A 23,305-nucleotide genomic window follows, 5' to 3' on the forward strand; every position below is an offset into this window, starting at 1 on the left:
TAATTTCAGTCGAGTTGTTAGTGGTCCTGGGGATAGTCTTGGAGAACTCAGGCAAGAATTGTAAAACAGGAATTTGGCTCCAAATTCACTGCTTTGATGAAACCTCCAATTTACCTAGAATGTGTTTTCTTACACTATTTCACAAAAGTAAAATTACCCTCTTGCATGTCAATATTATATTTTTCTTCTTCCTGAATGTTGTACTTTCTCTAATTTTCTACCTTTGCCATATTTATAAACTGGCCAGTTTTGGCAAATTGTAACATTTATTAAGAAGAGGGACCACAGCCCGGCTGGTGTGGTTCAGTGGTTGAGCTTCGACCCAGGAACCAAGAGGTCACTGGTTTGATGCCAGATTGCTGGCTCCATCCCCAGTAGGGGGCGTGCAGTGAATCTCCCTCATTATTGGTTTCTCTCTCTTCCTCTCCCTTCCTCTCTGAAATCAATAAAAAAAATAAAAATTAAAAAGAAGAGGGACCACAAACTCTGGAAAGAGACCTCGGTGTCACCTTTACCACCTGTGCCTGATGGTGTCCTGGGACTGAGTGCTTCCTTGAGGAACAGATGACATGATGGTGACTCACAGGACTCCCGGGTTTTCCTCCTGGTCTCCGTTCAGAGTGCTGGGGTGGGAGTCTCCTTTACCACCCTTACTTCTTATTTACTACAAATACGCTAAGTCTCTGGGTCAATTCAACAATCACACACACACACACACACACACACACACACACACACACTCCCCGTTTAACAGCTCCCCCATCCACCACCCTCATCAGGAGAGGAACGGTCCGAGGGCCACTTTATCTTCGGGTCCCCACCCCCACACCGCTTTTTGCTGTTCCTGCGCAGGGCGCGGGCCGGTTGGATGACTCTAACCTTTCATAAAGCTTCCTTTGGAATGCAGAGACTTTGCATCCCAGCTAAGAAACTGGTGGATGGACTTTACCCTCCAGGACACACACCTAGCTTCTGAAGCCCGAGGGGGAGGGGAAAGAAATAGTTTCCGTGAACAAACCGGACTGTCAGCTGCATTTCAGACTCCTCTTTAACCCTAAATGCGTACACAAGAGATGTTTCTGGACAAGATCCAGAGCCCAGCGACGTAAGCTAACTCATTCTCTTTGCTACATATCTCAATGGCTACCATCTAGGTAGGAAGCCAACCTTCACAGCCGTGCTGTTTAACCACAGCTGGTGTATTAGCAGTGCCTCGAATTTGCTGAGCACCCCCCTCCCCCAACTTTACCCTCCTGGGGGCTGGGTCAACTCCCCCACCTTTTAAATAGTGGATTTACAATCTGGGGTTGAGTCCCCTTCCATTTGGAATGAAGATCATTCCTATTCAATGTAAACTCCATCCCCCGTTCCCATTCATTCCATAGATATGTATTAAGCTCTAATATGCACCCAAACAAGAGATCCCTGCTCTGGTGGAACTTACCGTAGGACAAAAGGCAAAGGATGACTATGATTTCTAAGACTGAGTGACATAATTTGGAAGATGATAAATACTACGGTGAAAATGCTTTGTGGCGGCCAGGGGATGGGGAAGGAAGTTCGAGATTGGGTTCTGGCGCAGGTTGGGGGAAAGGGAGGCGAGCGGAGTGAAGGAGGCTCCAAAGCTGGGGGGCCAGGCATATTTTCTGCAGAAGCGACGGAAGAGTAGCCTGGTCTATGCGAAGGTGGGTGCAGGGCAGAAAGGGGTTTGGACAGCGGTGGCGGTTGAGAACATCGGAGGCCGCGAGCTATTTTCCAGCTGAGCCCAGAAGATGCTCTGGCCCGAGGCTCCCGGGATGGAACCCAGGCGGGGCGCTCTTGGGGGAGGGGACCCCCCCCAAAAAATGGCCTCCTGCGGCCCCTCGCCGCCCAGGGTCGGGGCAAGGGCACCTGAGAGGCCAGCGGGCCTCAGGTGTATCCCCGAGGGGCGGGGGTCGTGGCGATCAGGGCTACCTCCCTCCGGGGCACAGTTGGGAACAGGAGGGGAGGTCAAGGTACAGTGGGAGTTCTGATTAAGAGCTGGTCCCCACTCTGGGGTGCAAGAGGCAGGTGCCTGGGAGGGTGCCAGGTGCCTGGGAGGGTGCCAGGTGAGGGAGGGGCGCCCGAGGCGAAGGTTATTCCCAGGACATAAGAGCGTTTCAGAGCCCGGATCTCTCTGGAGGTCAGGCGCCCGGTCCCAGCGGCAGACTTTCTGGGGGAGACTGGGGTGCTGGAGGGGAAGGAGTTCGTCTTCGCTGGGCAAAGGGCTCGGAGACGGAACGGGGAGGGCATGGGAAGGTGCCGCTTCCCCGAGGCTGTCCCCGCGACGGGACGGCCGGGGTCGCTGGTGCTGACACCCCTCTGGCTTTGAGATGGCTCTGAGGTGTGGCACCTGCTCTCGCCAGTCACCTGCAGGGGAAGACAGTCGCAAATAAGCGACACCGAGGGGCGGACCAAGGGGGCTCCCATCTCCGTGCTGGTGTGAAACTAAGGCTTTCGGTTTCTGTCCTCTTTGCTTTCATGGCAGGGAGAATTTTTCCTTCTTCCTCTTGAAAGAGTGCCTCCCTAGAAAGGGATACGAGGAAGCAAGATCCTCAGGCCTACAGAATACCTAGAACTATTGCTTTCTCATGAGGCCTCTTTCCGGGACGAATCAAGCCCTCCCCCCAAGCACAGGTACCTTCTCCTGCACTTTTAGAGGGGCCATTGGGTGAGGTTTGGGAGCCTAACCAGTCTCCTGGATGCCTCTCGGAAGAGTCCCATTACTCCCTGAAACCACCCCTGACACCCCTGACTCCCAGACCACGATGGCTCTCAGACCGGCAGTAGGCACCAGTGATGCAGGAAATAGACGGGACTCTTCAGGAGACCACAAGACTGGAGGGGAGTTAGCACCTCCAAGTCTCCAGCTGGATGCGAGGTGCACACTGAGGCCCGGACAAGACTTGTGAGGCAGATTCCCTTGCCGTAGGCAGGAAAGGGAGCCAGAGCCAGCCTTAGCTTGGCCCCTTTGATGCCCTGCCTGAGGAAAGTTGTTGTAATTGGGAAATAATTAGCAACCGCTATGTTGCCCTACACGTGCCTCCGCACCTCTTCTTTCATCCTGGATATTTGGGAGTAGGGGGCTGGCGCCAGGGGACTGATAATCCCGAGATTTGCCGGACCCTAAGAGGATCTGGCTTCCGAGGGTCTGACCTGCATGCCTTCACCTCCATGGGAGGTCAGAAGGGGACAGACAGGGCTGCTTTTCCTTGTGTGGGGGAGGGGAGGACTAAGGTCCAGAGAGGTGGCCAAGGTAAAGGTGGGATCAGGAATGCATCTTTGGGGACTTGAGAGGGAGGAGTAGAGAGAGGCCAAGTCTTCCTGCCACACACTGGCCAGTCCTTCACCAGGTTCTTTGTGCATCTGCTCCTCCCGCCCGTTCCCCCTCTACCTTCTGCCTCCTCCTTCAGAGCCTGGGCCCTGGCATCTCTGGGAGACAGAGTCCCTGCCCATGGCTTTGCCCCTCGGCCTCCTCTGTGGTGTGGAGTAACTCAGGCCTTACCAGCTGCCCGTGGAGTCTCCCTGGCCCTCCCTTTCCCCTTGCCTCTCAAACCAGTCCAGCCAGTTTGCAGGGGCCCAGTTCCTCATTGTGTGTTTTTTTCCCCCCCTCACTGGCCAAGCAGCTCTAGCCTGGCTCTCGGGTTTCGGCTTTTTTAGTGGACCGAGCCAGGAGTCCACTTGCGGGATTCTTTTTGGATTCACAGGGAACCTTCTTATCTCTGTAACGAGGAGAACATAGGAGCTGAATGATCAAGGTCACTGAGCTGCCCTTTTCTATTTTGACCATTTGCTTGCCTTGTTACTTCTGAGGGGAGTCTAATCTCTATTCCAGTTCTCCCGTTTTCTAAATCTGCCAAGTATGTAGCGTCTAGCTTATTCCCCAGCCCTGGTCTCTCGGTTCTTCCGCACAGCCCAAACCACCCCACCCCCACTTCCTGCCCGTAGTGCAGAGACCCTGTCACTCCTAGTTGGGAGCCAGACGCTATGGCTGGGCCAGAGGTGATGGAATTGGGGCAGGGCAGGCTAATGTGTAACTCAGGGGGAAGTGGCTGTTTGGTACCAGTGCAGCGTCCTTCCCCTCGGTGCAGACCGGAAGGACAGAGGCAGACAGATGAAGCTGAATCGCCTTGAGGCCTGGTCTCTTCCCAGGGTACAGTTGGTGAGGAACGCCTTGGGCATAGCCAGGGGAGGGAAAAGCAGGGTCAGGCATCTGGTGAGAGTGAAGGCTCTGCACTCCATCCATGTTGCCTGGCGCTAGATCACTGTTTACCTGCCTCTGAGCCTTACGCAAGGCTTTGGAGCTGCCCTGCTCCCTGGCCCCGCCCCGCTGTCCTCTGTAACTGAAGGCGGATAGGTTTCGGGTTTTCCGTGTTGAATCATTTAGAGCCCTGCTTTCTGACCCACCCCAAAGATTCCTTCAGCCCTCCTGGCCTCTGACCCACACGTCCTGGGACTGAAGGTGTGTGAGGTTAGGGAGTCACTGGGACCGGAGGGTGCGGTCGAGGCTGCCTCCGAACAGCTTGCTGCTCTTGGGTGAGCAAGGGGCTGTGCACTCTGCTGAGCCAAGCCTGGGAACTTCTTGACCTGGATCTTGAAGATCAGGAGATGTCCTGGCAGGGTAGAGCTGTATGATGAATAAATAATGTGACTTCTGAGAGCTTGCAGTCTAGGCACATCTGGTTCCAAAATTATGACTGAGTCCAGGCCAGGAAGAGGTCTTGTTACTAGGGCAGACGAGAAATGGCCATGAGGAATCTTTGGGCAAATCCCACTGCTATGTGAGGCTGCCTTGGTTCAAGATACAACCTTGAACGAGTATTTACCCACATCTACAATGTGCCAGATCCTGGGGACACAGGAGTCAGTGAAGAGCCATGTTCTTCTGCCTTCGAGGAGCTTACAGTCTAGTGGGGGGACAGACAGGAAGCAATGAATCGCTGTGATAAATATATAAAAATAAGCCGAGGCAGACTCACTGAAGGACAATGGTGGAGCATGAAGCATGGTTCTGACCTAGTTTGTGAGGAGTGGCGAGGGAAGGCTTCTCTGAGGAAGTGACATCCATCTATGAGCCAGGTGACGCCAGGAAGTCCTGTTGGAAGGAGCAGCAGGTGTGCAGGGTACTTACTGTGTTGTCAGTTTCGCGACAGGCATATGCTGCGAGGTGAACTCATGTTTAATATCTTGATGTTTTTACTCAAGTAGAACCCCAGTAAATAAAGTGCAAAAATATTGAGTGTATAACGATACATTTTTTACAGTTGTATACACCCATGGAATTATTGTCTAATTCTCACAGGTAATTACCTCATGAGGTATGATCGCTATACCCATTTGAAAGATGAGGAAACTGAGACTCGGGAAAGTTGTGATTGGCCCAGGGTTATGTACATCAGGTGAAGAGCAGAGCTAGGATTCCAGGCCAGATTCTGATTCTAGTCCAGTGCCTTTTCTACTGGACAAGTGGTTTGGAAAACATATCCCTTTGCCTTGTGGCTTCTTTTCTGATTCCATTTCTCACTTGAATTCCAACATAGGGCCCTGACAACTAAATAGCCTGCTATGTAGGGCAGTGATGGCGAACCTTTTTAAAAAAATATATTTTATTGATTTTTTACAGAGAAGAGGGAAGAGGGATAGAGAGTTAGAAACATCGATCAGCTGCCTCTTGCACGCCCCCTACTGGGGATGTGCCCGCAACCAAAGTACATGCCCTTGACCGGAATCGAACCTGGGACCCTTGCTTTTGAGCTCGGCGTGTCAGCATTTTGAAAAACCCTAACTTAACTCTGGTGCCGTGTCACATATAGAAATTTTTTGATATTTGCAACCATAGTAAAACAAAGACTTATATTTTTGATATTTATTTTATATATTTAAATGCCATTTAACAAAGAAAAATCAACCAAAAAATGAGTTCGCGTGTCATAGGTTCGCCATCACTGGTGTAGGGTATCTGAGTCAGATAAGACCTTGGTTAAGGTCTTCCCTGATGCTTGAAGAGTGGAAGACAGGGGTCCTTGGACTCATTGGCGGACCTTAAGGTGTTCATGTGACCCTCTTGAGATTCTGTGGTAAAGATTGGGTGGGCTCTCTTCTGCGGGGGAGGGGGTATTGCTTTCATTATGTTCTCTAATGAAGTCTCAACACTGAAAAAGGTGTTGAGGTGTTTTTTTTCCCCCCAATAAGGGGCTCCTCCCTCCCTGTTCCTTTCTCTGGAGGGGAAGGGCCTGGAATGCTAGGAATGCTCTTCCTTCTGCAGGAGACTCCCTCCCACCGAGCCCTTCCTCACCTGGAGTTTGGCCCTACCTTCTCCTCTCACCAGTTTCCTGGGCTTCCCAGCACTTCGACAAGCCCTTGCCAAGTTTCCTTGGCCCAGAGCTCCCCTGGGAGGTGGAGCTGGGTATGTTTGTGTCTTTGTCTGGCACGTTAGAGGCCCCTCCTCCAGTTTGGTGCAAGGCTCTGGTGGAGATTAGCAGAAGCTGGAGTTCTTATTCACTGCTCCTCCCCAAGTTCCGGGCGCCAGAGCACACCTGCAGGACATTCCATTTGCTGACGCTGAGCTTGGGCAATGTGGATGGGGGAGCTGGCCTGTGGGTGGGCTTGGCTCTGGCCCTCAGGTGGCACAAGTCTGCCTGTCCTGGGGCCCCTTGAACTGGGACTCTTACATGTTATTTACGTATTTTTTTCTTGAATAGGCAACACAGCTGCATGGTTCCAAAATTCAAAAGGGACAAAGAGAGATACACCATAGAAAGCCAGTCACTTACCCATCCCTGTCCCTCGCTCTCAGTACCCCCAATCCAGATACATCACTGCTGTCGGCTTACGCATCCCGGAAATGGGCTAGAACACCTTGGGGTTCTTCTGTATTTGAAATGAGCTGTAGGACTGGAGGCCCCATTGTTCCATTGAGTGGAGGTGTCTGTTAGGCAGGACTTGTTAGAAATGGAAATCTTCAGGCCTCGCTCCAGACCTACTGAGTCAGAAACTCTGGGAGTGGGTCCAGCAGTGTGTGTTTTCATAGGCCTTGGGGATGCTCCTGCTGCTCAGATCAAGTATGAAAACCACAGTTTTACACGGAAGGAACTGACAGGACAATCACCTTCACACAACTGGGGAGAGGAGGTTCCTGGGTTTCTGCTTACCTGCTTTTCTTCATCTTCTAGGACCTTCCGGCCCATGGAGCAGGCGTTCACCATGGCCGAGCCCCGGAGCCCTGTAGACCATGGAGTCCAGATTCGCTTCATCACAGATCCAGTGGGCACCACAGAGATGGGCACCCTGCGTCATGGGGGGCGACGCCCAGCTAAGGATGCAAGAGCCAGCAGCTATGGGGTCGCCGTGCGTGTGCAGGGCATCGCTGGACAGCCCTTCGTGGTGCTCAACAGCGGGGACAAAGGGGGCGACTCTTTTGGGGTCCAAATCAAGGGAGCCAACAGCAGAGGGGCCCCGGGAGCTCTGAGCTCCGACTCGGAATTCCCCGAGAGCTCCTACTCTCGGGCCAAGGAGTTGTCTGGCCGCTTGCAGGACAGCATGTCTGATGAGGAGCCTGGGGCCCCCTGGAATGGACGGCTGCTGCGCTCCCAGTCCCAGGCCTCGCTGACAGGCCCTGCCCCTATGGGTCCGGGCAACAGGAGCACCAGCCTGCTGGAGCTGGCCCCCCAGGGAGCTCCCCCAGGGAGCACCATTGACACTGCTCCTCTGTCTTCAGTGGACTCACTCATCAACAAGTTTGACAGTCGCCATGGGGGCCAGGCCCGGGGCCGGACTGGCCGCCGCATGCGTTCGATGCCCCCTGAACAGCGCAAGCGGAGCCAGAGCCTGGACAACCGGCTCCCACGGGACACCCTTGAGGAACGGGAGCGCAGGTCCCCCCACCACTGGAGCCCTAGCAGAAAGCATGACAGCCACGTGGGCAGCTTGAAACAGCCGATACAGAGCCAGAACTCTCCCAGTGGGTTCAGCCGTTCCCGTCAGACCCAGGACTGGGTCCTTCAGAGTTTTGAGGAGCCTCGAGGGAGGACACAGGACCCTGCCATGCTGCAGGTCAGACCCCACCTCTCTGCTCCCAAACCCTGGCCCCTTCTCGTCAGCCCTGACCCATGCCCTGGGACCCCTTGCTGGTTCAAATAACCGAGGGCAGAAAGTTTCCACCTTTTGTCTTTCACTTCTTCCATCCACGTGGACAGATTTCCATGGGCAAAATTAGAAAGGAAACAGAACTAACTGTAAAATCACCGTTCACAAGCATGGATAGTGACTTTCTGTGCCTCATTCACTAGCGTTTGCTAGGACTGTTGCGTGCATAAGGCAGGTTCGGAGGATAGGAGCAGCTCCCTGGTGCTCTTGCCAAAACTCCCATCTTTGTCTCCCACTCAGGAATGCGAGTAAGTGGGGGAGTGATTGTACCCCGAGACAAAGTGAAGCCCATTCTAATAGTAAATCATTTACAAACGCGAATACATGAACTGTCATTAGTGCAGAATTACTTGTGATACAGCTCACCGCTGGTTGAGATCTGCTTGTTGAGGAAAAGCTGGTTTGCAACAGTAGCGAGAGGTGTATCCTCCCTGGCCTGTGGCTCAGGCCTCAGTGCTCTTGCTGCCTCTTTACCTGACTTCAGGCTTGTTCATGCTTGAAGGGCCTGGTCTCCTAATTGCCACTTCTGGCCCATCTGAACCTCACACAGGCTCTGGCTTAATATTCCTGTTTCTTTGGGTTTACTTTTTTGCAGTTCAAATCAACTCCAGACCTTCTTCGAGACCAGCAGGAGGCAACCCCACCAGGCGGTGTGGACCACGTGAAGGCCACCATCTATGGCATCCTGAGGGAGGGGTGAGCGGGACCCCCCTTCTTTCCTTCTAGCTTTCTTTCCCATCCCCCAGGCTCTTCACCCTAACTCCCCTCATCTCCGCTACCTCTTCCCTCCCCTAACCTTTGCTTCTGTCCTTTTATCTCCCAGGAGCTCAGAAAGTGAAACATCTGTGAGGAGGAAGGTCAGTTTGGTGCTGGAGCAGATGCAGCCTCTGGTGGTGAGTGGCCTTCTCAAGGTGGGAGCAAGGGTCAGGTTCTGGGTCAGGGTCAGGGTCAGCGTGGACTCACTTCCTTCCCCACCATTGTCTCCGGCAGATGGCTGCTCCTGGTTCTGCTAAGTCCCCGGCAGGGCAGGGTGAACTCAGCCGAAAAGTGGAGGAACTACAGCAAAAGCTGGATGAAGAGGTGAAGGTGAGGGGAGGCTAGAGGCACAGGAGGGAGGAAGAACCACTGTGGGGAGAACCTTAACCTGGGCTGGCTCCTCCAAGTAATGGGGTAAGCACGCCTGTGTCCTGTGAGACAAGGGTGTGTGCCGGTCCCAGCAAGGACTTCTGGGCTTCTCTGGAGCTTAGACGGGAAGAGCACATTCATCAGGAGTCCAGCTACTTTTCATTCCATTTCCTTTGGCAGTTCCCATCCTGGCGCTGCCACTTACTGGCTGTATAAATCTGGAGCAAATTACTTACCTCAGTTCTTTTCATCATCATCATAATGATGGTGATAATAGTAGCTGTCCTTTATTAAGTATAATTTTTGTAGTAGGTGCTCTTCTGGATACTACGTAATAATTATAGTGACCCTGTAAGGTAGGCATCCTGGACTTTTTTTTTTTATGAGAAAATTGAAGGTCAAAGAGGTTAAGTGAATTGCTCAAGGTAGTAAGTTGCAGAGAAGACATTTGAAATCACAAGTTAATTTATTCTAACGTCTGTGTACTTCCCTTCCTGCCCTCCCCCCACAAAAAATACTGCTTCCAATGTTTTCAGTATTGCCTGTATGTTGTTGGTGCTCCGTAAGTGGTGGGTTGTAACTGCCTTTGTTTTCTGTTTAGTGTCGTAGTTAAATGGTGAGCTGTGAGTCAAACTAACACTTCAAATCCCGGCGCCCTTAGTTGTTGGCTTTGTAGCACCTTGGGCAAGTTCTTTAACTGTTCTAAGCCTCCATTGCCTTGACTGTAAAGTGGGGATAATAATTGAACTGTATTAGTTAGCTACTGCTGTGTAACAAATTACCTCAAAGCTGAACATGCCAACATCTCCCAGTGTCTGAGGAGCAGCGTAGCTGGGCAGTTCTGGCTCAGAGTCTTTTATGAGGTTCCATTCAAGGTACTGACTGGAGCTACAGTTATTGGAAGAGTTGATTGGAACTGGAGGATCTGCTTCTAAAATGGCGTATTCTATGGCTGTTGGTTGGAGGCCTCCGTTCTTTGCTGTGTGGATCTCTTCATAGGATTGCTTGCAATATGTCCCTACAATATGGCAACTACCTTCCCCCAGAGTGAGTGAAATGAGAGAGAAGGAAGCTGGGATGCCTTTTTTATGACCTTGTCTCAGAAAATACATGTTATTCCCCCCCACCCCCCTTTTCTATTTGTTAGAAGAGAGTCCCTAAGCCCAGCCCATACTCAAGGGCAGAGTCTTCCCTTTTTGAAAGGAATTTAAAAAATTTGTGGATGTATGTTAAGCCATCACAAATACCAAGGCTTCTTATGAGGATTAAGTGCAGATAATCTGCATAAGTTCCCTAGTACAGAGCTTGCTATATAGTGAGTGTCAGTAAATGTTAGAATTCCCATGATTCCTGGTTCTTCTCAGAGGCTTTCCTTGCTCTCCACATACTTTCCTCTCCTTTTCAGAAACGGCAGAAACTGGAGCCATCCCGGGTTGGGCTGGAGCGGCAGCTGGAGGAGAAGGCGGAAGAGTGCAGCCGACTGCAGGAGCTCCTGGAGAGGAGGATGGGGGAGGCCCAGCAGAGCACGAAGGAGTGAGTGCAGCTGATGGTGCATGGGAGGGGCTGAGGGGAGGCTGCATGGGGCCCGAGGTTGGATTTAGAGGTTGCCTGTGGGCAGAGGGAGACAGGGAATTCTCCAGAAGCTGAAAGGGGCCGGCAGAGATGGTGTAAAGATAGGTATGAGCCCTTTCTTTACCTTCTCTATCAGTAATGGTGATGGTGCATGAGTTAGGTTACCTGGTTTGCCTCTCGGCCTCAGGTTTTTCATCTGTAAAATGGGATTAATGATAGTACCTCTCAGGATTGTTGTGAGGATTCAGTCCTTCATTCAGCAGATGTTTTTGCAATGAATGCTGTGTGATGCACTGATCTAGAGTCCTGAGGTACATCAGTGAGCCGTACAGAGGAAGAGCCCTGCTCTTCAGAAGCACAGTGTCTAGTGAGAGGTAACAGACTGTAAACAATAAATATATTCTTTTTTAAAAAATATACTTTTATTGATTTCAGAGAGGAAGGGAGAGGGAAAGAGAGATAGAAACATCAATGATGAGAGAGAATCATTGATCGACTGCCTCCTGCATACCTTCCACTGGGGATTGAGCTCGCAACCCGGGCATGTGCCCTTGACTAGAATCGAGCCTGGGACCCTTCAGTCTGCAGGCTGACGCTCTGTCCACTGAGCCAAACCAGCAAGGGCAATAAATATATTCTTAAGTAAACATTTCATATGTGAGAAGTAGAGTAAGTTATAGCAGATCAGAAGGGTCAGGTTATGGGGGAGCAGGTTACAGTATTAAATAAAGTAGTTAGGGGAGGTTATTTTTTGTTGTTAATCCTCACCTGAGGATATTTTTTCCATTGATTTTTTTAGAGAGAGTGGATGGAGGGAGGGAGAGAGGGAGAGAGAGAAACATCAATGTGAGAGAGACACATTGATTGATGGCCTCCCACACGTGCCCCAACGGGGCCAGGAATTGAACCCAAAACCCAGGTACATGCCCTTGACTGGGAATGGAACCCTTCAGTCCACAGGCCAACACTAACCATTGTACAACACCGGCCAGGGCTAGGGGAGTTCTTATTAAGATTTAAACAAAGACTTGAAGGAGGTTTAAATGAAATAATATATGTAAAGTGTTTAGAAAACTCTCTGACATGTAGTGCTCAATAATGTGGTCCGTTGTTAATGATTAGGCTCCAGAACATGAAGCTCCTCCTGGACCAGGGCGAGAGGGTGCGACATGGGCTGGAGACCCAGGTGATGGAGCTGCAGGACAAGCTGAAACAGGCCCAAGGTCCTGAGCCTGCTAAGCAAGTGCTAATGAAGGTAGGGAGATGGGTTGGGGACCCCAGCCCCTGCTTCCTTTCAGCTAGAGCACCCTCAGAGTATGGGAGTACCCCTAAGTATGCTTTCAGACAGACCTAATAGAGCCCAGAATGGTGGGTTTTCCCCTAGGCCTCTTGGAGGTCACAGAGCACCTGGTACCAGGCCTAACAGATTATAAGGCGCTCGGTAACAATGTTTTGATTGACTGAATGAATGTCCAGACAGGTGGATCCTACCCGGTGGTCACCTCTGTACTTGCACTTGCACTTTCCCCAGGACTTGTTAGAGACCCGGGAACTTCTTGAAGAGGTCTTGGAGGGGAAACAGCGCGTAGAGGAGCAGCTGAGGCTGAGGGAGCGGGAACTGACAGCCCTGAAGGGGGCCCTGAAGGAGGAGGTGGCCTCCCGTGACCAGGAGGTGGAGAATGTGCGGCAGCAGTACCAGAGAGATGCGGAGCAGCTTCGCCGGAGCATGCAAGATGCAACCCAGGCATGTGACAGGAGCAGGGCCTGGGAAGGGGGCTACCCTGAAGTCTTGGTATTTTTGGACTTTTCATGGCTGTCATGGGACTCCCCCTAGAAGACACATGTGAGATGTAATGAAAACCTTGGTCAGGAAACCTGTAGTGGCAGAGGAGGGTGTGCAGGTCGGAAGTACCAGAGGGCGTGTAGTCAAAACCCCATGGGGAAATAATGGGAGGAGGCTTCCTGTAGATCAGGGGTGGGGAACGTCCGGCCTGTGGGCCATGTAAGGCCCGCAAAATCATTTGGTCTGGCCCTGCCAAGGCATTAGGGGTGAGTTAATTAAATGTTTGACCAAATACAGCAGGCTAATTTTTAAGTTGATAATTTTGTATGGCCCATGAATGATGTTATAAATATCCAAATGGTTATTGTCAGAAAAAGGTTCCCCACCCCTGCTATAGATAATGGAGGGGTGTAGATAATGACCTGGAGGGAGAACCTTCCCTTAGGGTTTCACCGGGTGTCACCGGGTGTCACCGGATGCCCTCGGCCTGGGCCTGCCCTTCTACATTCTCACTGGTGTGAAGTGAGCTCTCCCGTCTAAGCGTTCTGGTCCTCTGACTCTCCCCTTCCTTAGGACCATGCAGCATTAGAGGCCGAGAAGCAGAGGATGTCGGCCCTGGTGCGGGGGCTGCAGAGGGAGCTGGAGGAGACCTCAGAGGAGACAGGGCATTGGCAGAGCATGTTTCAGAAGAACAAAGAGGAGCTTAGAGCCACCAAGCAAGAGTAAGGACCTTGCCCCTCTCCCAGGAATACATATCCATGGTTCTTATCCATAGCCCACTTCCTTTCCACTCCTGCTGCACTCTCTACTTTCTGCTTCTCAAACTGCTATTTTTTATATCCAGCTTCCTCCCTCCTGAGACTGGGTACCCAGTGTATTAGCCTCCAGGGAGGTGGTTTTCATTGTCCTGCTAACCTCTCCCAGGCAGGTGGCCTGACCCTGTCCCTTTCCCCTTTTAACTCACCTGTCTGGGCTCAGACTCATGCAGCTGCGGATGGAGAAGGAGGAGATGGAAGAGGAGCTTGGGGAGAAGATAGATGCCTTGCAAAGGGAATTGGGGCAGGCCCGAGCTGGTGCTGGAGAGTCTCGCCAGGCGGAGGAGCTCAAGAAGGTATTTGGGAGTTGGGGGCAGAAGGGAAGGTTGGGGTGTTAGGAGCCCGCCTCGCCTTTCCATGAGGATCCCCACATGAATGTGGCTATCTCCCTCGGGCTTGGTTTGCAGGCCCCATCCTGCCTGCCCAGCCGTATTTCGTCCCAGCACATAGTCTTTGACCCAGCCGGGCTGGCTGGTCTCACTGAGAATAGAAGTTTCTAGGGGAAACGGCCCTTAGTGTCCAGGTTGAATAGTGTATCAAGAGGCTGCTGGCTGCTTCCCAAGAGACCTCATGCGTAACAGCATTTAGGTGGATTTGTGAAACTTCAGGGTCATTTCTTTTGCAAGTTTGGAAACCTAACTTGGTCACATAGCAAGAGCTGCTCTGTCTCTCAGAGGGTACTCATTAACTAAATTTTAAAACAAACATTAGAGCATCTGTTTATTCACTTCCAATGAGAGTTGTCGCCACATGGACTGGAATACTTGCATTGGCCCAGCCAGCTGACCTAAATGGGAAGCCACGTGGTAATTTGAAAGCTGCGTAGAGTATAGAATCCAGGCGTAGAATTAAATGTTTTATCATACATGGATATTTTATAAATGTTAAGGGCATAAAATTGAAGTGAACACACAAATACTTTTTTCATGTTCCTAGAATTAGTTTATCAAGGCCAAGAAAGCAACTAATTGTTTTGGGTGATTTAGAAACTTAGAAAATATTTTCATTAATTTTAGAGAACTGACATTTATGGCCGCCTGAGTTTCCTTGTAGGTCTACATTCCTTTGATTCACTCTGCTGGTTTCCAATGCTATACATAGCAGGTGCTCAGTTAATAAGTATTAATTAGTCAATGCTTATTTATCATGCCTGTACTATAAGACTGCCTAATTGTAATCAAGGTAATCATATTTTTAAGTGATGATTTTCCAGATACATAAATGCCTGAGCTTACCACAAAGTATTTGGTGGAGAAAAACATAATAAATGTTAACCAAATATATTTGGTGGTTATGAAATCAAAAGTACTCTTAAATTATTAAGATATTTAATTTAAAATATTGTTATGAAGTGAACGAGTATCAAGGATAGTCTGAAATCTGTTCACTATATTAGTTGACATAGTGAACCTAGGCATTCCTCTGGACAATCTCAGTTGATATATTATGCTGGATAAAGCGAAAAAGTAATAACTAGTATTTAATTTATCTTATATATTAAGTATATTTTATCAAGTATTTAGCCAATAAGCAAAGTATACATTAGGAAAACAGACTGACCCAGTTCAATATACACCATACAATGTGTTATTTTTCTTTTTCTTCGTAATTAGTTTTGTTAGTTTCTCACATTGAAGACTTACCCTGTGTTATATAACCTTTCAGCCTAATTACGGTCCTGTCTGAATTTCAGAAGTAGCTGATAGCTAAAGAATTAGAACCAGAGCTCATGTTTTAACTTTTTAGAAAAGAAATCAGGGCAGCACCACTATGTATTGTGCCACATATTTTGGTTTTCAAAATATTTTTTAACAGCTAATCCTTTTTCATCCATACCCTCATCTATTCTCATTCCATATAATTTTTTAAATGGAGATTTATTGCATATGTCATAAAACTCACCCTTATAAAGTGTATAATTTAGTGGTTTTAAGTATATTCACAAAGTTGTACAACCATCACCACTATCGAATTACAGAACATTTTCATCACCCCAAAAAAGACCCCTATATCCATGAGCAGTCATTCTTCCCACCCTGGCAGCCACCAATCTACTTTCGATCTGTGGATTTGCCTATCCGTGGATTTGCCTATCCGGACTTTACATTTAAATGGATTCCTAGAACATGTGGCTTTTTTTTTTTTTTTATGTCTGGTTTCTTTCACCCAGTGTAATGTTTTTCACGGTTTACTCATGTTGTAGCAATGACCAGTGCTTTACTTTTTATGGCTGAATAATATTCCGCTGCGTGGATAGACCACATTTGTTTATCTGGTCACCCGCTGGTGGACATTTGGGTCACCCCTCCATTTGAGCCATAAAAAATAGTGCTGCTACGAACACTCATGTACACATTTAAAATGAACACGTTTTCGACGCTCTCAGGCATACACAGGGTGTGGCAAAAGTAGGTTTACAGTTGTTCATATGGAAAACAATACAATGATTCGTAAGTAATAATGCAAGAATAAACTCTTGTGTTGCACCTGCAACTGTGAACCTACTTTTGCCACACCCTGTGCGTACGTTTTCAGTTGCTGGGTCCTGTGGTCACTCCAGGGTTCACTTTTGGAGAAACTACAAACCCCTTTCCCGGGTAGCCACACCATTTTACACTCCCTCCCGCAATGTGCGGGGGTTCAGTTTCTCCACGTGCTGGTGTCCCCGCCGGCCTTCTGGCCTGTTGCCATGCCCCTTCCCTCCTAGGAGCTGCGCCGGACACAGGAGGAGCTGAAGGAGCTGCGGGCAGAGCGGCAGAGCCAGGAGGTGGCCGGGCGACACCGGGAGCGGGAGTTGGAGAAGCAGCTGAGGGTCGAGGCTGATCGAGGCCGGGAGCTGGAACAGCAGAACGTCCAGCTGCAAAAGACCCTCCAGCAATTGAGACAGGACTGTGAAGAGGCTTCCAAGGCAAGGGGAGTGGGCACAGGGCTTAGGAGGTGGAGGCGGAGGGGTCTGGAGGGCTGAGGAGCCAGAGGGCGTGGAAAATTACCTGTCATGGGTATGTACAGCCCAGATCCTTGGTCCTAGTGTGTGGTTGCGGCCGCCAGGATTTGGCCGGGGGAGGCCGGGCTGTCCCTGGTGACTCCCAGTGCATCTCTGCAGGGGTGGGTTTCTCAGGGAAGCCTCTATCCTTCTCGGAAGGCACTATCCTTCTCGGAAGTCCAGTTCTCGTGGCCTCTTTGTGGGGGGGCTTTTCCTGGGCGTGGACAGTAACCTTGAGCCGTGGGGTCTGAGCCGCCACTCTGCACGGCCGCAGGCTCAGATGGCAGCGGAGGCAGAGGCAGCAGTGCTGGGGCAACGTCGGGCAGCAGTGGAAACGACGCTTCGGGAGACCCAGGAGGAGAACGACGAATTCCGAAGGCGCATCCTGGGTCTGGAGCAGCAGCTGAAGGAGGCGCGAGGCCTGGCGGAGGGTGGGGAAGTGGCGGAGGCTCGGCTTCGGGACAAGGTGCAGCGGCTGGAGGTCAGTGCCTCTGGTGACCGCCTTGGCTGCCTGCCGGCCCTTTCTCCTCTAGTCCCTGCTGACTACTCAGCCATCACTTTTATTTTGTCGTTAGTGTGTTTCCGTTCGCCTCCAAGCTCTCGGTTCACCTTGCCTTTGTTTCCTGGAGTGTGTTTTGGTGTGAACGTCCCAGTCTTTGCACTCGAGGCCTGGACTGGAACAGCAGAGGCCAGGACAGAGGCATTTTTGTCTCTTATCTCCCAACCTTTGTATGTTCTATGTCTTGATTTTTTTTTCTACTCCATCTGAGCCTGTTTTCGTTGCTCACCCTTTTCTTCCTCTTCTCTCCCATCTACTCACCTCCAAATGGCTAGAGCCCAAGCTTTGCCTTCTCTTGGTCCACTCCCCCTGCCCCAGGTGGAGAAGCAGCGGCTAGAGGAGGCCCTGAATGCAGCCCAGGAGGAGGAAGGGAGCCTGGCAGCAGCCAAGCGGGCACTGGAAGTGCGGCTGGAGGAGGCCCAGCGTGGGCTGGCCCGCATGGGGCAGGAGCAGCAGGCACTGAACCGGGCCCTGGAGGAGGAGGCGAAGCAGCGGGAGGCTCTGCGGAGGGGCAAGGCCGAGCTGGAAGAGCAGAAGCGCTTGCTGGACAGGACTGTGGACCGACTGAACAAGGAGGTGGGGCATGGGGCGCCTGGGCTCTGGAAGAGGCCCAGCTCATTCAGAAGCTTGCCTGGGGGGACAGGGTGATGTGGGTCAGAATGTGTGCTGTTTGCTTTCCTCAAGTTCATGGTTGGGGAGGCCAAGGTCAAATCTTCAGAGAGTGACATCCTTCCTACCTCCCCTCAGTGCTTTTGCCCTTCTCCCCACGCTCCATTCCTTTATGGTCTTGATCCTTGGAAGTGTCTCCTGGAATTCTCCATTAGAACTCCATAAGACCTAAATGTAAGAATCTTCAATGGGAGAATTTTATATTTGGGGTAGCAGAAGGAGGGATGAAGGAAGAAAAAGAAATCAATTGCTTGTTTTCAGCTAAGGTTGTCCTCCCAGTCTCTTACATTATAAAACTAGAGCAAACACCTAGTATAGTTCATCAGTTCTGAAATGTACACTTTATTATCTCTGAAGGCGAGTTTTGGCTTATAACTGATGGTATATTGTAGTTCAATTGGCAAATTTTTCTTAGTGATACACCATTGGAATATTGGGTTTGCTGAAATAAGGTCATTCAAAGTTTATTGTGTATCAGGCACTGTTGTATGTACTTTACATAATTAACTAATATAACTCTCCCGACAACCTTGTGATGTAGGTACTATTATTGTCCCATTTTACAGGCGGGGAACTGAGACCCAGAGAGGATAAGTAACTTGCCTCTGGTCACGTAGCTAGTAAGTGGTAGAGCCAGGAGTTGAACCCAGGCAATCGATACATTCCTAGTAGCCATACCAGAGTCCTAGGCCCAGGACAGAGCAACAAAGGGCTGCTTCAGCAGGAAGGAAGCTCTGGGAGGGTCTTGAGAGCTTGGACCCAGAGAAGAATTGGGTCCTGAAAACGTTCTGCTCTGTGCGTCCAGCTGGAGCAGATGGGGGATGACTCCAAGCAAGCCCTGCAGCAGCTCCAGGCCCAGCTGGAGGATTACAAGGACAAGGCCCGGCGGGAGGTGGCAGATGCCCAGCGCCAGGCCAAGGAGTGGGCCAATGAAGCTGAGAAGACCTCTGGGGGGCTGAACCGGCTTCAGGATGAGGTAGGAGCTTAAGTGGCAGGAGGGTGGGAATCCTTCCTGTGTCCTTGGTTTGAAGGTCATTGCCTCTTAACTAAACCTGTGGCCCAGGAATCCTGGGAGACCCAGGTTTAGTGTCTAACCATTCAGAGTGACATACAAGGTGGGGGAGGGGGGAGGGAGTGGTCTACCCTAGGTACAGACAATAGGGGATGCATTGTCTGTAGAGCAGGGGTTTTCAAACTCAGATGTACATTAGAGTCACCTGGGAAGATTTTTAAAAATTCCAATGTTCAAGCTGCATCCTGTACCATTTAAATCATAATCCTTGGGGATCAGTAGTCTAAAAACTCCTCAGGTGATTCCAGTCTGTGCGGGAAGTTTTTAAACAAGAAACAAAAGGGACTAAAAATCATTCTGCTTTTTATCATCACCATACACTGGCAATTCTAAAAAATTGTGGACTGCTCCCACCCCTCAATCCCCACCTTACTTCTCTGAGCTGTTGCATTTTCCCTTCTGCCCAGACCCAGAGGCTGCGGCAGGCCCTGCAGGATTCCCAGGCCGATCGGGACACAGCCCGTCTGGACAAGGAGCTGCTGGCCCAGCGGCTGAAGGAGCTGGAGCAAGAGGCCCAGAACAAAAAACGCTCCCAGGATGACAGGACCCGGCAGTTCAAGGGCCTTGAGGTGGGGACAGTGTGCGGTGGCCTTGTGGTGGTGGGAGGGGCGTGGAAAGAAGAGGGCCTGGGACCTGGCACAGGTGGGAGATCTGTGGTTTCTCTGTTTTCTCAATAGGGTAATAGGGCTGCCCCACTGAGCAGTAGATTCTGAGGTTTGTCATTCTGCTAAGGGGCCAAGGCCAGAGCAGGCTCCACTCTTTCCCTTTGATGCCACACCTGGTCAGCAGAGGGCACAAGCCCTGTGGTGGCTCTGGGCAGAGGCAAAGACCAACAGGTTCTGGGGATGTGTGAGAGAGAAAAGTCTGGAGGCTGGGCTTTGAGAACGTCCTGATTGGCATCCTGTTGTCCTCCGCCACAGGAAAAAGTCTCACGGCTGGAGGCAGAGCTAGACGAGGAGAGGAACACTGTGGAGCTGCTGACCGACAGGGTGAATCGCGGCCGGGACCAGGTAACCCCTTCCTTACTCTGCATCTGTGTCTACCTCCTAGCTGAACCTTTGGACTCAGAGTTCAGGGAGCATCCTGCAGTCACTCTGCCTCACTCGGTTCAGCTTGGTGGTTCATCGTCAGCTTTCCCCAAGTCTGGTTCCTCTCACCCCTCCCCTAGGTAGACCAGCTAAGGACAGAGCTCATGCAGGAGAGGTCCGCTCGGCAGGACCTGGAGTGTGACAAAATCTCCCTGGAGAGACAGGTGAGGGGGAGTCTTGGGGATGGATCACAGGAGGCAGGGAGGATGGCCACGGAAGGGATCAGAAGAGAGCTAACTGTGGAGGCTTCCTGTCCCTCTCAGAACAAGGACTTGAAGAGCCGGTTGGCCAGCTCAGAAAGCTTCCAGAAGCCCAACACCAGCCTCTCTCAGCTTGAATCCCAGAATCGGGAGTTGCAGGAGCGGCTGCAGGCTGAGGAGAGGTGAGGTGGACCCATATTTCCTCTCTCCCTCTGGACTTTTCTCCTCTGGTGCTCCCTCCATCTTCTACCTCAGACATGGCCAATCCGGCCTGATCTTTTGGGAGAACTTCTTTCTTGATAGAAAACTGAGAGAGAGAGTTGCAGAAATTCTAAAATGTGAATGATGTCTATCTCCCAGTTCTTTGGATCTGCCCTGGATCCTCCCTGGTCTAATGGTGGGGCTCATGACTGAGAGGAGTCTGTGGAGGCACTAGAAGGCCAAATTGGGGTTAATTTAGAAATGGTGGCCCTAACCAGTTTGGCTCAGTGGATAGAGCGTCAGCCTGTGGACTGAAAGGTCCCAGGTTTGATTCCGGTCAAGGGCGTGTACCTTGGTTGCGGGCTCATCCCCAGTAGGAGGTGTGCAGGAGGCAGCTGATCGATGTTTCTCTCTCATTGATGTTTCTAACTCTCTATCGCTCTCCCTTCCTCTCTGTAAAAAATCAATAAAATATATTTTTTAAAAAAAAGAAAGAAATGGTGACTGCCATAGACACCCCTCTACCCCACCGTCTTAGGGAGAAGACAGTTCTGCAGTCCACCAACCGAAAACTGGAGCGGAAGGTTAAAGAGCTGTCCATCCAGATTGATGATGAGCGGCAGCATGTCAATGACCAGAAAGACCAGGTAAGGACCATAGCCGGGGCCAAGCAATGACCCGGCCAGTACATACTGCGTTTGCTTGAAGGCCAAGGTTGGTCCCATCTCATGGGTCTTCCAAACTTAGACTTTTCTCGTATCAAAATGGAGACTTGACTGAGAGGATTGGATTATAAGAGTTATAGGAAGCACATGTGTTCAGTGCCTATGATGTGTGAGCTTCTCTTTCTAAGTATTACACATGTATTAACTCATTTAATCCCCAAGACAAACCTGTGAGCTTAGGGAACTTGCTCATGGTCACAACATTTTCCAAGGGGCAGTGATCCCTTGTCAAGATTGCTACAGGGGAGGGTCCCAGGCCATGGTGGCAGCAGATGCTTTTCTAATGTGGGGACTTGGTATCCTTCCCAGCTAAGCCTGAAGGTGAAGGCTTTGAAGCGGCAGGTGGACGAAGCAGAAGAGGAAATTGAGCGACTGGACGGCCTGAGGAAGAAGGCCCAGCGTGAGCTGGAGGAGCAGCATGAGGTCAATGAACAGCTCCAGACCCGGATCAAAGCTCTGGAGAAGGACTCCTGGTATGGGCTGCTTTACTGCCCCTGCCCCATCGGGATAGTGGAGCAGGAGGGGGATGGGCTCTCCTGGCTGACCTCTAGGGAGAAGAGGATCTCTCAGATGGGACTTGGAAGTCACTTATTCCTGGCTGGAAGCCAGTATGATTACCTTTTAGTATCTCAGCCTCTATTCTATACCCCATCTCCCCAAATCTCTGATTAGTGGGGGATCTTGGGAGTAGCTTTAGGTCTTAGAAGAATTGGGAGTCTCTTTAGCATGAAAAGTTTGGCTGTCTCAATCTTTCTACCTCCCTCCATGACCAGTATTCCTCTCTTTGACTCAGGCGCAAAACTTCCCGCACAGCTGCTGAGTCAGCCCTCCAACACGAAGGGCTGAGCTCAGACGAGGAATTCGACAATGTGTACGATCCTTCCTCCATCGCATCACTGCTTACGGAGAGCAACCTGCAGACCAGCTCCTGTTAGCTCGTGGCCCACAAGGCCCAGAGGCCACGCTCGAGGCCTATCCTGGCCAGCCCTGCTTTGCCCTGCCTCAGATTCCTCATTCTTTCGGGGGACACAATCATTCAGACCTGAGACAGGGAGTGGTGGTGATAAAAGGGTATCAGTGCTACGGTGGTAGACAGACTTTCCTTGTCCTCTAGAGGAGTGGGTATCTTAGGCCACCTGAGCCCGTAAGTGCCGAGCCCTTCCTCTTCTCCCTTACAGCGGCAGGATGGTCAGCAAATAGGTTTGGGGGATTGAGCAGGACAGGAAGGGAGAGAAATTGCCATGTATATAAAGCTTTATTACTTTAGCCCTTAATCCTCAGGCTCAGGGAAATACCCTAGGATATTCTGCTACCTTGATTCCTGTAACCTGCTTTCCTCCCACTCTGGAGCAGGGTGCGGGGAACATTATGGGTAATGGACACGCTGGCGTGGCTCTACCTGCTCCTCGATGCTCCTCTTTGCACAGTCATGGGGCCCATGTGGTAGACCGCCCCCCCCTCCTAACCCCACCTCCCAGCCCTATTTTTTATCTTCCCTAAGCAAGTGAGTCCAGAAGAGCCTTTCTCTTCCCCTTTCCATCTTCATTCCTAAATTCCTTCTTTCCTCTCAGTGCCTTAGCCACGGCGAGGAGATAAGGATGCTCTTCTTGCCTTTTATACCTGCACATTCATACCTCTCCAAGGATCAGCCTTTTTCCGTCTGGGGCCCTTATCTTTCCTCCGGCCCCAGTAACTGGTCAAGAGAGCTACTGGCTTCTCTGCCAATGAGCCCCTCTGAGAGGGACTTTGGTGGCGCCATGATGAGATGGTGGGGCCTGGTTCTGCTCAGGGTTTCCATCCTTCCTCCTCTCCCTCTGTGACTATGGACGTGTTTATAAGATGGTCATACCTGGGAACACTGACAACTGTCTACACAAGTTGACAAACAAAGGTTTCAGTCCTTCCATGTGGCCTTTCTTGTGGCTTCTCTGACCAGATGTGCCCATCCTTACCGGGGAACCAAAGGGCCCTCTTCTCAGGAGCTTGGACCTGATACAGGGCTTCCCAACGGGCTAGAGGCCGACTCTTGGTAGAAATGGGAAGAGGCAATGGAGGATTTATTTCTCCTTTGGGTTTTGGGGAGAGCCAAGCCCTAGTGGAGAGGAGTAAGGGAGATGATTCACCTCATTTCCTAAGGAGGCTCTGTGAGGAGCCTGGGGGAAGAAGAAGGCTGTTCTCACCAATGGCTTGTAATTTCATGATTTTAAAAAATGTTCTGCAAATCAGATATTTTCTCCAAAACCAATCCAGCCTTGATTTTTATTTTAAATTAACTATTAAAATTATATATCTATCCTGAAATCCGTGGCGTGTTTTCTCACTCTTTTTCCTCACTTATTTGGAGGGTCCC

At 50.8% G+C, this 23,305-nt stretch overlaps 1 protein-coding gene across 5 annotated transcripts; it reads left to right on the plus strand.

Moving 5' to 3' along the window:
• The first annotated feature begins 2,528 nt into the window (after positions 1–2,528).
• Positions 2,529–23,117, plus strand: CGN (cingulin). Of its 5 annotated transcripts, none has more exons than XM_005880609.2 (22): positions 2,529–2,655; positions 6,284–6,424; positions 7,191–8,070; positions 8,759–8,859; positions 8,987–9,056; positions 9,154–9,249; positions 10,694–10,821; positions 11,983–12,115; positions 12,392–12,604; positions 13,217–13,365; positions 13,622–13,754; positions 16,166–16,366; positions 16,716–16,922; positions 17,319–17,576; positions 18,475–18,645; positions 19,149–19,310; positions 19,662–19,751; positions 19,910–19,993; positions 20,093–20,211; positions 20,769–20,877; positions 21,265–21,428; positions 21,749–23,117. In XM_005880609.2, the coding sequence occupies exons 3-22, from the start codon at positions 7,204–7,206 to the stop codon at positions 21,888–21,890; spliced, it is 3,597 nt and encodes a 1,198-aa protein (XP_005880671.1). In that variant the 5' UTR covers positions 2,529–2,655; positions 6,284–6,424; positions 7,191–7,203; the 3' UTR covers positions 21,891–23,117. The 5 variants fall into 5 exon arrangements, with proteins under 5 accessions (XP_005880671.1, XP_005880673.1, XP_005880672.1 ...); XM_005880608.2 differs by lacking the exon at positions 2,529–2,655 and adding an exon at positions 4,110–4,180; XM_005880611.2 differs by lacking the exon at positions 6,284–6,424.
• The last annotated feature ends 188 nt before the right edge of the window (positions 23,118–23,305 follow it).

Source organism: Myotis brandtii, unplaced genomic scaffold, assembly GCF_000412655.1.
Source record: "Myotis brandtii unplaced genomic scaffold, ASM41265v1 scaffold643, whole genome shotgun sequence".
NCBI lineage: Eukaryota > Metazoa > Chordata > Mammalia > Chiroptera > Vespertilionidae > Myotis > Myotis brandtii.